Here is a 15,312-nt window from a genome sequence, read left to right as displayed (position 1 = left end):
CCATGGAAAAGGGCTGAATTCAAGCTGGACGTGGCCTTTTTCCGGGACGCGGTAGATTCTCGCATCGGCTTGGGTAGGGGTTCGGGTTATTCTTGCTGGTTCATGGTCGGACCAGGTACTAACCAAGGGCTAGGGGGTTCGAGTTAGGGTCCTTAAGGGCTGGTCTGTAGGGTGGCTCGGTCTTGGTAAGGGCTGGAACCAAGGCTTGTCGTGAGTGGGTGAAGGTGGCGGGTCGCGCAGGTTCATGGGGTAGATGGGATCAGGTTGCTCGGTTAGGGGGCTGGCTGGACCAGGGGCTGGTCTGGTCGGTCCGGCAGGACCCTGGGGAGGTCCTGCCGGTGGAGCTCCGGCCAGGGGTGGCCGGAGCTGGGCAAAGGAAGCAAGAAAGGATGGGGCAGCGTGAGGTTCGTGGGCTTGAAAAGCCACGTACAGTGTGGGTTTTTGGGTTTAGGCTGGCCAGGCCTGGGTTTTGGGTTCGGGTCGGGTCTAAAATGATGGGTCAAATAACTTTAGTCCGGGTCTAGATTTTTATTATTTGGGCTTGGGTATTTTATTTTAATTAATTAAGAGTCTAAGTAGTTAATAAATGAGTTGGGCTTGTTAATTAATTAATTGAACTAATTTATGGGCTTTAATAATTATTGAAGTGAGCCCACTAATTTTTCATGGGTCGTGTGATCCATGAGAATTATTGGGCCAAGTTGAGTCGAGTTTAATAATTTTATCGGTCTAGTTTATAATTAATGGTTAAATAATAATTTTATTAATTTAATTTTAAGTTAATTAGTTAATTGACTTAAATTACGTTTTTAAGTGAGCCCATTAGTTTCTCATGGTTCTGGGGGCCCATTAAGTTTTATGGGCCAGGTCAGGTTGGGCTTTTGGGTTTTGAGCCAGTCTAGGAATTTTTGAGTTTAAGTCTAGTGGTCAGCAGCTCGAACAAGTCCTTGGAAAAATAAATGTCCGTAAATATATATTTAATTCATGCATGCATTTTTATTAGATATATAAGTATGATTTTTAAGAAAATAAATTAAATATATATTTACGGACAAATTTTCATGAAATAAAGAAATAAATGAGAATTTTAAGTTCATGCATCATTAACAATTTTCATGATAAGTTTAAGAGCATGTTATGAAAAATATTTTTATGGAAGTTGAAGTGAAGGTGTAAATTGATGTGGTTGGAGGCCGGGATACCTGGGCCCGATGACCTTCCTAATGATGTATAAGTATGATGCTTATGGATCCAGCTGAGAGGGCTGGTGAAGTGGCAGCACAGAGGTGGAAACCCCACCGCCGCGTACGTTGGTTTATAGATTGACCAATCGCTTAGTATGATGCCACCGACATGAATACGACTTGTTGAGAACTAAGAAATCATGAAAAGTTATTTTATGAGATTTATAAAGTATGTTGAATTATGTTATAGCATGATGATTTAGCAGTATGGTTATTTATTTATGTTTATATGCATATAATTTTAAGATCATGCACGTATAATTATTATCCACGTATTTTATATGATGTGTACTTGTGTATGGTTTTATTTTGTTATGTAAGGATAGAACGTGCTGAGCCTCTAGGCTCACTAGATTTAAATGGTGCGGGTGAGCAAAATGTCAATAAGGATAATGTGTTCCCGACTGGCGGCGAGGGCGTATGAGTTTCCAGGCGGCTAGAACCCGTGACCATTGCTCTAAGATGAATTTTATGTTGAGACTAGAACATTTATTTCCGCATATGATTTATTATTATAGATTTTCAGTATATGCATGGATTTTTAGATTTAAGTATTGATTTTCTAAGTTTTCATGAATTTTTGTGAAAGAAATATTATTTAGAAATTTTATTATGACATTCTTATAAATTATTATTTAGTAATTAATTTAATTGCATGTGTGTACTTTTATTGTATCTTTTATGTATTTGTATTTTAAATTAAGTAAAGTTATTTTTAAGTATGATATATATATGTATGGGCATATATATATATTTATATTTATTATTTTATATTTTATCGTTAGAGAGTTTAAAAAAAAATCCAGTAGAAGTTCTAGGACGTTTCATCCACTTCCACAAGTTTCGGTCGCTGTACCTCCAGATCACCAATTAGACTCGCAAGAAAGCCTGTACACCCATTACTCAATAATTTCCAGGCTGTTCCTGCAGAAATCATACCTGGTGCGCTCTTCTTAGAGGTTGTGCGGAACGCAAACGGTTTCCCGTTCTGATCTTTCAATGAGACAGTTTTCCGTTTGCAGTCAATAATAGCCTCATGCCGAGACAACCAGTCCATCCCAATAATCGCATCGAAATCCACCATTTTCAAAACAATAAAATCTGCACACAAAACTAGACTCTGCATCTGAACTTTGCAATTTCTTACCACACTACTACTTTCCAGTTCTTCTCCTTAGGGTAAAGACACACAAAATTTTGAAATAGATTCATCCGGCAAGACCCCCAATTTCATCATAAAATTAACAAATATAAAAGAGTGCGTAGCTCCTGAATCAATCAACACGAAAGCAGATAAACCAGCGATACGGATCATACCTGTGACAATTGCAGAATCTGGGTCAACCTGATCGTGAGTCATAGCAAACACTCTTCCCCTGATAGGATCCTTTGACTGCGGGCAATCCTTGGCGAAATGCCCTGGCTTCTTGCAAAGAAAGCAAATATTGGTCCCAAGCAAGCATTGACCTGAGTGTGGCTTCCCACACTTTTGACAGATAGGTGCATTCGCCGGCCTTGGATCATTGGCGTTCGGCTGATTCTGTCCCTAAGGTCGCGCCTGATTGGGGTTTTGGCGCTGCTGCTGCTGCGGTCTCCTCTAAGCTGGGGCTTGGTACGGCCTCTTCTGACTAGACCCTTGTTGTTCTCTCCCTTGGTAACTGGCTCTTTTCGCTTGTGATTCTTTGATAATATCATTCCCATATTTTTCTGACAACATAGTCTCATCGACTGCTGCTCGGTACGTTTGTGCCCCACTCAACCTGACATTACGACGGATAGTGGCATTCAGTCCCTCCGTGAAATGCTTCAACTCCTCTACAGCATTACCCGAAATCATGGGCACAAAATACCTCCCCCTTTCAAACTTCTTCACATACTCAGCAATGGACATGCTCCCTTGGCGGAGCTTCAGGAATTCTCTAGCAAGTCTAGTCCTGGTGCTGATAGTGAAATATTTTCCATAGAACACATCTTTGAACCCATTCCAAGTCAACGTAGTCATATCCACAGCAGAACGGGCTCCCTGCCACCAAACCCTTGCATCATCCCGAAACATAAATATGGCACACCTCACACGGTCTGCATCAGTGAGCTGCATGTAGTCAAAAATGGTCTCCACTGACTGCACCCATTCCTCGGCTACAAGGGGATCAGCCCCTCCTCTGAACTCCTGCGGCCCTAGATCCTTAAACTGTTTAAAGATCGGATTAGTCAGTAGTGGCTGATTGTTGTTCCGTCCTCCCGCTTGTGCTTGGATTAACTGTTGAATCTGCTCCCCTTGGGCTCTACTCTGCTCTTGCAACAGAGTCGCCAACCCAGCCAAAAACTGGTTATTCTGATTGTCCTCATTGTTCGGATTCCTACGGTTAGCCATGATCCTGATGTCCATACAGTTCACATGCTTAATTACGTTATTTAAACATAACATCCTTATTAACATGCATAAATATTAATCGCAAAAGCTATCATGCATCTTAAACAATCCATAACATAGAACTTACATACATGAAGACGAAGCACAGGGTCGTGGCGAGAATGCATGCGTGCAAACAAACCCAGAGCGAACTGCTCTGATACCAAGCTGTAACGTCCCAATTTCTCAATCGAAACGTTACTCAAACATACTTACTTAAAGATTTGGTAAAAATAAAATTTTGCGGAAGCATCATCTTATTATTAAAATAGCGTATAAAATGTGCACAAAATAAAATAGCATCTAAAAATATTTGCGAAAACATGGCCATCAACTAAAAAAAAAATTTAAACTTGTTTGCCTCTCATCAAATAAAAGGTTTAAAACATCTTCTATTCTAAAGCATTCACACTCATGCATTGCCCGTTGGACCGACCCCTGTCTCTTCTTAATGTCCGCCCACATAATCATCAATAAAAGCATCCACATCATCATTACCTGCACCATTCAAGTATAGTGAGTCGAAAGACTCAACAAGAGCATGCAGAAAAGGATTTTCTAACTTTAAAAGGAAACATTAACTTAAACTCCCATGCAATAAACATAACTTTAATATAGCCATATCATAAAAATATTTGGGGAGATGAAGTATGAGTAGTGTGGTAATCGTCATAACGAGCCATTCATAGTTTCCTGTTGATCAGACAAGCATATGGCATTAAGCCCGCAAACTTTCATTCTTTGGATAGCCGCTTCGGAGCTCAACCCGAAGTGCATACCCCGTATAACCATCCCATGAGCCATGTTTGGATAGCCGCTCCGGTGCTCATCCCAAAGTGCATACCCCATATAATCACCACAAGACGCATAAATCATCAAAATATTATCCATGCATCATATCATTCATCTTATCATGTCATTTTCATAAATCTCGTACATGCTCATAAAGTTTCTCGTGATACTACATGCTTAAAATCCGTCAAAACATTTCATGAGAAGTTAACTTTCATGAGAAAATCACATATTCATGCAATACATAACCTGACTGATCCACGTGAGGCATTCCATCCATTTCGGACCTTGAAAACTTTAAAATTCTTCATGAACATTCTTAAAAATAATTAAAATACATTAAAGTATAAAAATCATGATTTTTAGGACTCAAAAACTCATAAAATGGGATGGGAATTTCGAACTTGCGGCGCGGGCGCGCCGTCTGCTCGCAAAGTGGGCGCAGGCGCGCTGCGTAACAGCGCGGGCGTGCCTCCTGCTCGCAAATTTACGCGACACAGGCGCGGGCGCACTGCATGGCAGTGCGGGCGCGCCGTCGCGTCTCCGTTTCCGAAAACTTATCTTTTCTGCATTTTTTTTTCAAAACCCACAATGCTTTGGGACTTTTTTCCATTAAAAATATCATTCTACAACATCATAAACTCAAAATAACTTATACCAATGCATCAAATATTTCAAAGATTTTTAATCAAAACCTTCAAAACTACTTTTACCCAAAAATCTGATTTATTGCCATCAAATCTTTCAAAACTCGATAAACATGAACCGAACACCTCAGGAATGCTTCACGTATCACAATCAAGCAACATACTCATAGAAATTTTCAAGAAAACATTCATAGATCATCAATCAAATACCTAGGGTTTTACCTTGAAAATAACTATATTCTTGAATGGGTTTAAAAACAGTAAAAACTTGCCTGGATTGATTCGATTGGAAATAACCTGAGCGATAGGACGATCTAGCCTCGAGCCTCTGAAGAACCCTAGCCTTGATGCAGCGTTTCAGAGAGATTTTGAGGAAGAAAAGTGAGCGTTCAAATAAGAGTTCAGAATAAAATTTCTGAACGCTTTTCTTTTGTGACTAATGGGCTCCAACACGGCCCATTAGTTACATTTAAAATCTTTTAAAATTTTACTCCCTCACTCAAAAAAATACACTACATCCCTTTAATCTTAATTTAACATATTTTTCTTAACTCGATTAAAGGCTAGACTCGTACCTACGACCCAAAATTAATACCAATCTGAAAACTTAAAAAAAAAATAACATAGCAATCACATAATTCCAGGCATCCAATAATTCACATAATTCCACATAACAATTAAATATTCTAAATAACATGCATTAAATCATATAATTAAATCAATTAATCGTGATTAAGCTAGTGAACTTTTTGGACCTTACAAGTACTCCGTCCCAAAAACAAAACAAAGTAAACAAAACAAAAATTCATTTGTTCCCGATTACCGATGATCAGGCCGAAGATTAACAAATTAACCGTGGTTAAATAGCCACGGTTTTAATAAAACCGTGGCTATAATTAGCCACGGTTTAGGAAAACCGTGGTTATTCAACCACGGTTTTATAAAGCCATGGCTAAAACCGCGGTTATTTAACCACGGTTTTTGCAAACCGTGGCTAAAGTAACCACAGTTATTTTAAACCGTGGCTATTTAACCACGGTTAATTTGTTAATCTTCGTCCTGATCATCGGTAATCGGTAACAAATGAATTTTTGTTTTGTTTACTTTGTTTTGTTTTTGGGACGGAGTACTTGTAAGGTCCAAAAAGTTCACTAGCTTAATCATGATTAATTGATTTAATTATATGATTTAATGCATGTTATTTAGAATATTTAATTGTTATGTGGAATTATGTGAATTATTGGATGCCTGGAATTATGTGATTGCTATGTTTTTTTTTTTAAAGTTTTCATATTGGTATTAATTTTGGGTCGTAGGTACGAGTCTAGCCTTGAATCGAGTTAAGAAAAATATGTTAAATTAAGATTAAAGGGATGCAGTGTATTTTTTTGAGTGAGGGAGTAAAATTTTAAAGGATTTTAAATGTAACTAATGAGCCGTGTTGGAGCCCATTAGTCACAAAATAAAAGCGTTTAGAAATTTTATTCTGAACTCTCATTTGAACGCTCACTTTTCTTCCTCAAAATCTCTCTCAAACGCTGCATCAAGGCTAGGGTTATTCAGAGGCTCAAGGCTAGATCGTCCTATCGCTCAGGTTATTTCCAATCGAATCAATCCAGGCAAGTTTTTACTGTTTTTAAACCCATTCAAGAATATAGTTATTTTCAAGGTAAAACCCTAGGTATTTGATTGATGATCTATGAATGTTTTCTTGAAAGTATGTTGCTTGATTGTGATACGTGAAGCATTCTTGAGGTGTTCGGTTCATGTTTATCGAGTTTTGAAAGATTTGAAGGCAATAAATTAGATTTTTTGGTAAAAGTAGTTTTGAAGGTTTTGATTCAAAATCTTTGAAATGTTTGATGCATTGGTATAAGTTATTTTGAGTTTATGATGTTGTAGAATGATATTTTTAATGGAAAAACATCCCAAAGCATTGTGGGTTTTGAAAAAAAATGCAGAAAAGATCAGTTTTCGAAAAAGGAGACGCAACGGCGCGCCCGCGCCTGTGTCGCGTAAATCTGCGAGCAGGAGGCGCGCCCGCGCTGTTACGCAGCGCGCCCGTACCCACTTTGCGAGCAGACGGCGCGGCCGCGCTGGTTGAGCGCGCGGCCGCGCCGTAAGTTCGAAATTCCCATCCCATTTTATGAGTTTTTGAGTCCTAAAAATCATGATTTTTATACTTTAATGTATTTTAATTATTTTTAAGAATGTTCATGAAGAATTTTAAAGTTTTCAAGGTCCGAAACGGATGGAATGCCTCGCGTGGATCAGTCAGGTTATGTATTGCATGAAATGTGATTTTCTCATGAAAGTTAACTTCTCATGAAATGTTTTGACGGATTTTAAGCATGTAGCATCACGAGAAACTTTATGAGCATGTACGAGATTTATGAAAATGACATGATAAGATGAATGATATGATGCATTGAAAATATTTTGATGATTTATGCGTCTTGTGGTGATTATATGGGGTATGCACTTCGGGATGAGCTCCGGAGCGGCTATCCAAACATGGCTCACGGGATGGTTATACGGGGTATGCACTTCGGGTTGAGTTTCGAAGCGGCTATCCAAAGAATGAAAGTTTGCGGGCTTAATGCCATATGCTTGTCTGATCAACAGGAAACTATGAATGGCTCGTTATGACGATTACCACACTAATCATACTTCGTCTCCCCAAATATTTTTATGATATGGCTATATTAAAGTTATGTTTATTGCATGGGAGTTTAAGTTAATGTTTCCTTTTAAAGTTAGAAAATCCTTTTCTGCATGCTCTTGTTGAGTCTTTCGACTCACTATACTTGAATGGTGTAGGTAATGATGATGTGGATGCTTTTATTGATGATTATGTGGGCGGACATGAAGAAGAGACAGGGGTCGGTCCAACGGGCAATGCATGAGTGTGAATGCTTTAGAATAGAAGATGTTTTAAACCTTTTATTTGATGAGAGGCAAACAAGTTTAAATTTTTTTTTTAGTTGATGGCCATGTTTTGGCAAATATTTTTAGATGCTATTTTATTTTGTGCACATTTTATACGCTATTTTAATAATAAGATGATGCTTCCGCAAAGTTTTATTTTTACCAAATCTTTAAGTAAGTATGTTTGAGTAACGTTTCGATTGAGAAATTGGGACGTTACAGCTTGGTATCAGAGCAGTTCGCTCTGGGTTTGTTTGCACGCATGCATTCTCGCCACGACCCTGTGCTTCGTCTTCATGTCTGTAAGTTCTATGGTATGGATTGTTTAAGATGCATGATAGCTTTTGCGATTAATATTTATGCATGTTAATAAGGATGTTATGTTTAAATAACGTAATTAAGCATGTGAACTGTATGGACATCAGGATCATGGCTAACCGTAGGAATCCGAACAATGTGGACAATCAAAATAACCAGTTTTTGGCTGGGTTGGCGACTCTGTTGCAAGAGCAGAGTAGAGCCCAAGGGAAGCAGATTCAACAGTTAATCCAAGCACAAGCGGGAGGACGGAACAACAATCAGCCACTACTGACTAATCCGATCTTTAAATAGTTTAAGGATCTAGGGCCGCAGGAGTTCAGAGGAGGGGTTGATCCCCTTGTAGCCGAGGAATGTGTGCAGTCAGTGGAGACCATTTTTGACTACATGCAGCTCACTGATGCAGACCGTGTGAGGTGTGCCATATTTATGTTTCGGGATGATGCAAGGGTTTGGTGGCAGGGAGCCCGTTCTGCTGTGGATATGACTACGTTGACTTGGAATGGGTTCAAAGATGTGTTCTATGGAAAATATTTCACTATCAGCACCAGGACTAGACTTGCTAGAGAATTCCTCGAGCTCCGCCAAGGGAGCATGTCCATTGCTGAGTATGTGAAGAAGTTTGAAAGGGGGAGGTATTTTGTGCCCATGATTTCGGGTAATGCTGTAGAGGAGTTGAAGCATTTCACGGAGGGACTGAATGCCACTATCCTTCATGATGTTAGGTTGAGTGGGGCACAAACGTACCGAGCAGCAGTCGATGAGGATATGTTGTCAGAAAAAGATGGGAATGATATTATCAAAGAATCACAAGCGAAAAGAGCCAGTTACCAAGGGAGAGAAAAACAAGGGTCTAGTCAAAAGAGGCCGTACCAAGCCCCAGCTCAGAGGAAACCGTAGCAGCAGCAGCGCCAAAACCCCAATCAGGCGCGACCTCAGGGACAGAATCAGCCGAACGCCAATGCTCCAAGGCCGGCTAATGCACCTATCTGTCAAAAGTGTGGGAAGCCACACTCAGGCCAATGCATGCTTGGGACCAATACTTGCTTTCTTTGCAAGAAGCCAGGGCATTTCGCCTAGGATTGCCCGCAGTCAAAGGATCCTATCAGGGGAAGACTGTTTGCTATGACTCACGATCAGGTTGACCCAGATTCTGCAATTGTCACAGGTATGATCCGTATCGCTGGTTTACCTGCTTTCGTGTTGATTGATTCAGGAGCTACGCACTTTTTTATATCTGTTAATTTTATGATGAAATTGGGGGTCTTGCCGGATGAATCTATTTCGAAATTTTGTGTGTCGTTACCCTCAGGAGAAGAACTGGAAAGTAGTAGTATGGTAAGAAATTGCAAAGTTCAGATTCAAAGTCTAGTTTTGTGTGCAGATTTTATTGTTTTGAAAATGGTGGATTTCGATGCGATTTTTGGGATGGACTGGTTGTCTCGGCATGAGGCTATTATTGGCTGCAAACGAAAAACTGTCTCATTGAAAGATCAGAACGGGAAACCATTTGCGTTCCGCACAACCTCTAAGAAGAGCGCACCAGGTATGATTTCTGCAGGAACAGCCTGGCAATTATTGAGTAATGGGTGTACAGGCTTTCTTGCGAGTCTAATTGGTGATTTGGAGGTACACCGACCAAAACTTGTGGAAGTGGAAGTAGTGAAGGACTTTCCAAAAGTTTTTCCCGATGATTTTGCGGGATTGCCTCCAGTCAGGGAAGTCAAATTTGGGATAGAATTGTTGCCTGAAACTAAGCCAGCTTCTAAGGCACCGTACAGATTGGCACCGACCGAGATGAAATAATTGAAGGATCAGTTGCAGGAATTACTGGATAAGGGGTTCATCAGACCAAGTGTATCGCCTTGGGGTGCACCGGTGTTGTTCGTCAAGAAGAAAGATGGGTCAATGAGATTGTGCATTGACTACAGAGAACTGAACCAAGTTACAGTGAAGAACAGATATCCTTTGCCCAGAATAGACGACTTGTTCGACCAATTGCAAGGGGAAGAGGTGTTCTCAAAAATTGATCTGCGATCAGGTTACCATCAGCTGAAGGTAAAGGATGCAGATGTGCAGAAGACAGCATTCAGGACTCGCTATGGCCACTATGAGTTCTTGGTAATGTCGTTTGGGTTGACCAATGCACCAGCTGTGTTCATGGATTTGATGAATAGGGTGTTTCAACCTTTCTTGGATCAGTTTGTCATAGTCTTCATAGATGACATATTGATATATTCTTGCAGTAGGGAGGAGCATCGTCAGCACTTGGCTACGGTGTTGCAAATTTTGAAAGAAAAGCAACTGTATGCTAAGTACAGTAAGTGTGAATTCTGGCTGGAGCAGATTTCATTTTTGGGTCATATAGTTTCAGCTAAGGGGATTGAGGTGGATCCGTCGAAGTTGGAAGCGGTTCATAATTGGGCTGCCCCAAAGAATGCTACAGAAATACGAAGTTTCTTGGGTTTAGCAGGCTACTACAGGAGATTTATTCAAGACTTCTCCAAGATAGCCCTACCACTGACTTCCTTAACTCGAAAAGGTGTGAAGTTTGTGTGGTCAGAACAATGTGAGAAGAGCTTTACAGAATTGAAGGAAAGACTGATTTCAGCGCGAGTGCTAGCAATTCCCGAAGGCACGGGTCGCTTTGTGGTTTATACCGATGCTTCTAAAAGTGGATTAGGAGCTGTGTTGATGCAGGATGATAAAGTAATAGCGTATGCATCTCGACAGCTGAAGGTCCATGAGAGGAATTACTCGACTCATGATCTTGAGTTGGCGGCAGTTGTTTTTGCTTTGAAGCTATGGAGACACTACTTGTACGGCGAAAGGTGTCAGATTTTCACTGATCACAAAAGCCTAAAATATTTCTTCACTCAGAAGGAGTTGAATATGAGGCAGAGACGATGACTGGAATTAGTGAAGGACTACGACTGTGACATTAGCTACCATCCTGGTAAGGCTAATGTTGTAGCAGATGCCTTGAGTCGCAAGTCTACAGCATTGAACCAATTGATAGTGCAGCAGGAGTTGATTGCTGAATTTGCACGTATGAGTTTGGAGGTATTTCAACCAATGGAGGTATTCACTCTAGCAGCCTTAACAGTAGTACCTAGTTTGCTTGAGAGAATCAGAGTAGGCCAAGCTTCTGATGAACAGTTGACGTTGTGGAGGAACAGAGATGAAGCCAAGGGTGGTACATTGTACACTGTCAAAGATGGAATTGTTCATCACCGAGGTAGAATGTGGGTGCCAGCAGTAGACTCATTGAGAGTGAAAGTGATTACTGAAGCCCATACTGTTCCATATTCCATTCATCCAGGAAGTACGAAAATGTATAAGGATCTGCAATCCTTATATTGGTGGCCAGGTATGAAGAAGGATATCGTAGAATTTGTGAGTGAATGTTTGACTTGTCAACAGGTAAAAATTGAGCATCAAAGGCCAGCGGGACTCCTAAAACCCTTGTCAATACCCACATGGAAGTGGGAAGATGACACTATGGATTTCGTTGTAGGATTGCCAGTCTCACCGCGAAGGATGAACTCAATTTGGGTAATAGTTGACAGGTTAACTAAGTCAGCTCATTGTATTCCAGTTAGGAATAACTTCTCGATGAATCAGTATGCAGAGCTGTACATTCAAGAAATTGTCAGATTTCATGGAGTTCCAGCGAGGATAGTATCTGACAGGGATCCTAAGTTTACTTCGAACTTTTGGGGAAGTTTACATAGAGGATTGGAAACAAAGCTAGCTTTCAGTACAGCTTTCCACTCTCAGACAGATGGTCAGTCAGAACGAGTGATCCAAATACTTGAAGACATTTTGAGAGCTTGTATGATCGACTTTGGAGGGAATTGGGAATCGAAATTACCTTTAGTGGAGTTTACTTACAACAATAGTTATCAAGCAACTATTGGCATGGCTCCTTATGAGACATTGTATGGGAGAAGGTGTAGAACTCCCTTGCACTGGGATGAAGTTGGAGAGAGAGCTGTTTTGGGACCAGATATAGTGACTCAAACGGTGGATGTAATAGCTAAGATTAGAGACAGAATGTTGACAGCTCAAAGTCGACAGAAAAGTTACGCCGACCAGCGACGTAGAGATTTGGAGTTTGAAGTAGGTGACCATGTATTTTTAAAGGTGTCACCATGGAAAGGTGTTATGAGATTTGAAAAAAAAGGTAAATTGAGTCCAAGATATTTAGGACCTTTTGAGATCATAGAAAAAATTGGGGCTCGAGCTTACCAAGTAGCACTACCACCCAACTTGGGGGGTGTCCACAATGTCTTCCATATCTCTATGCTAAGGAAGTATGTGGCAAATCTTTCTCATGTTATCCGCCATGAGCCAGTGAAATGGACGCCAGACTTGTCCTACGAGGAGATGCCTGTTCAAATCTTGGACAGACAAGTTCGTAGGTTGAGAAACAGAGAGATTCCAATGGTGAAAGTATTATGGAGCAACCAGTTGGTTGAAGAAGCTACTTGGGAAACAGAACAAGATATGCGAGCATGCTATCCTGAACTGTTTGGTAAGTCGAATTTCGAGGACGAAATTCTTTTAAGGAGGGTAGAGTTGTAAGGTCCAAAAAGTCCACTAGCTTAATCACGATTAATTGATTTAATTATATGATTTAATGCATGTTATTTAGAATATTTAATTGTTATGTGGAATTATGTGAATTATTGGATGCCTGAAATTATGTGATTGCTATGTTATTTTTTTTAAAGTTTTCAGATTGGTATTAATTTTGGGTTGTAGGTACGAGTCTAGCCTTGAATCGAGTTAAGAAAAATATGTTAAATTAAGAGTAAATGGATGCAGTGTATTTTTTTGAGTGAGAGAGTAAAATTTTAAAGGATTTTAAATGTAACTAATGGGCCGTGTTGGAGCCCATTAGTCACAAAAGAAAAGCGTTCAGAAATTTTATTCTGAACTCTCATTTGAACGCTCACTTTTCTTCCTCAAAATCTCTCTCAAACGCTGCATCAAGGCTAGGGTTCTTCAGAGGCTTGAGGCTAGATCGTCCTACCGCTCAGGTTATTTTCAATCGAATCAATCCAGGCAAGTTTTTACTATTTTTAAACCCATTCAAGAATATAGTTATTTTCAAAGTAAAACCCTAGGTATTTGATTGATGATCTATGAATGTTTTCTTGAAAATTTCTATGAGTATGTTGTTTGATTGTGATACGTGAAGCATTCCTGAGGTGTTCGATTCATGTTTATCTAGTTTTGAAAGATTTGAAGGTAATAAATCAGATTTTTGGGTAAAAGTAGTTTTGAAGGTTTTGATTCAAAATCTTTGAAATGTTTGATGCATTGGTATAAGTTATTTTGAGTTTATGAAGTTTTAGAATGATATTTTTAATGGAAAAACGTCCCAAAGCATTGTGGGTTTCGAAAAAAAGTGCAGAAAAGATCAGTTTTCGAAAAAAGAGAAGCGACGGCGCACCCGCGCTGCCATGCAGCGCGCCCGCGCCTGTGTCGCGTAAATCTACGAGCAGGAGGCACGCCCGTGCTGTTACGCAGCGCGCCCGCGCCCACTTTGCGAGCGGACGGCGCGCCCGCGCTGGTTGAGCGCGCAGCCACGCCGCAAGTTCGAAATTCCCATCCCATTTTATGAGTTTTTGAGTCCTAAAAATCATGATTTTTATACTTTAATGTATTTTAATTATTTTTAAGAATGTTCATGAAGAATTTTAAAGTTTTCAAGGTCGGAAACGGATGGAATGCCTCGCGTGGATCAGTCAGGTTATGTATTGCATGAATATGTGATTTTCTCATGAAAGTTAACTTCTCATGAAATGTTTTGACGGATTTTAAGCATGTAGCATCACGAGAAACTTTATGAGCATGTACGAGATTTATGAAAATGACATGATAATATGAATGATATGATGCATGAAAAATATTTTGATGATTTATGCATCTTGTGGTGATTATATGGGGTATGCACTTCAGGATGAGCTCCGGAGCGGCTATCCAAACATGGCTCACGGGATGGTTATACGGGGTATGCACTTCGGGTTGAGCTCCGAAGCGGCTATCCAAAGAATGAAAGTTTGCGGGCTTAATGTCATATGCTTGTCTGATCAACAGAAAACTATGAATGGCTCGTTATGACGATTACCACACTACTCATACTTCATCTCCCCAAATATTTTTATGATATGGTTATATTAAAGTTATGTTTATTGCATGGGAGTTTAAGATAATGTTTCCTTTTAAAGTTAAAAAATCCTTTTCTGCATGCTCTTGTTGAGTCTTTCGACTCACTATACTTGAATGGTGCTGGTAATGATGATGTGGATGCTTTTATTGATGATTATGTGGGCGGACATGAAGAAGAGGCAAGGGTCGGTCCAACGGGCAATGCATGAGTGTGAATGTTTTTGAATAGAAGATATTTTAAACCTTTTATTTGATGAGAGGCAAACAAGTTTAAATTTTTTTTTTAGTTGATGGCCATGTTTTGACAAATATTTTTAGATGCTATTTTATTTTGTGCACATTTTATACGCTATTTTAATAATAAGATGATGCTTCCGCAAAATTTTATTTTTACCAAATCTTTAAGTAAGTATGTTTGAGTAACGTTTCGATTGAGAAATTGGGACGTTACAGTACTGACGTACACACCTGTTATATATTTTAAAATACTAATTATTGTTCATAAATCAAACACCATGTTTTATATGTACATGCAACCAGAGTTACAAATTAGGATACAAAATGCATATAAACTTACAAAATTATTCCTCTATTTTATTCGAAAAAACTCTTTAAAAATATGTGTATTTAATTGGGACTTTGCAACTCAACGTGTAACTCTTATTGTACAATTAGCATTACCCGATCTTTTATACATATTTTAAACTTTTTATCACGTACTAAAAGGGTACGTTTTAATTTCATTATATTACTTGTTTCTTGTTTATTTCATCCACTTTCATGGTATATC

At 39.5% G+C, this 15,312-nt stretch overlaps 3 protein-coding genes across 3 annotated transcripts; 2 read left to right on the top strand and 1 right to left on the bottom strand.

The window, feature by feature from the left end:
* Positions 1 to 2,841: 2,841 nt before the first annotated feature.
* Positions 2,842 to 3,618, bottom strand: LOC140861236 (uncharacterized). Its single transcript, XM_073264232.1, has one exon. It carries the CDS (start codon positions 3,616 to 3,618, stop codon positions 2,842 to 2,844), a length of 777 nt encoding a protein of 258 aa, XP_073120333.1.
* Positions 3,619 to 8,453: 4,835 nt separating this feature from the next.
* Positions 8,454 to 9,242, top strand: LOC140861235 (uncharacterized). The gene is made up of 2 exons (XM_073264231.1): positions 8,454 to 8,538; positions 8,650 to 9,242. Exons 1-2 carry the CDS (start codon positions 8,454 to 8,456, stop codon positions 9,240 to 9,242), a joined length of 678 nt encoding a protein of 225 aa, XP_073120332.1.
* A 225-nt stretch (positions 9,243 to 9,467) lies between these two features.
* Positions 9,468 to 10,148, top strand: LOC140861234 (uncharacterized). The gene has a single exon (XM_073264230.1). It carries the CDS (start codon positions 9,468 to 9,470, stop codon positions 10,146 to 10,148), a length of 681 nt encoding a protein of 226 aa, XP_073120331.1.
* Positions 10,149 to 15,312: the final 5,164 nt, after the last annotated feature.

This window comes from Henckelia pumila, chromosome 4 (genome assembly GCF_033568475.1).
Source record: "Henckelia pumila isolate YLH828 chromosome 4, ASM3356847v2, whole genome shotgun sequence".
Lineage (NCBI taxonomy): Eukaryota > Viridiplantae > Streptophyta > Magnoliopsida > Lamiales > Gesneriaceae > Henckelia > Henckelia pumila.
This window is presented reverse-complemented; position numbering and strand designations above follow the sequence as displayed.

Bases quoted from the DNA above. Each gene is read 5' to 3' on its own strand.
- LOC140861236 (XM_073264232.1), bottom strand. From the start codon at position 3,618: ATGGCTAACCGTAGGAATCCGAACAATGAGGACAATCAGAATAACCAG.
- LOC140861235 (XM_073264231.1), top strand. From the start codon at position 8,454: ATGGCTAACCGTAGGAATCCGAACAATGTGGACAATCAAAATAACCAG. The intron at 8,539-8,649 runs GTAGAGCCCAAG...TTAAGGATCTAG, and splicing joins GACTCTGTTGCAAGAGCAGA to GGCCGCAGGAGTTCAGAGGA.
- LOC140861234 (XM_073264230.1), top strand. From the start codon at position 9,468: ATGACTCACGATCAGGTTGACCCAGATTCTGCAATTGTCACAGGTATG.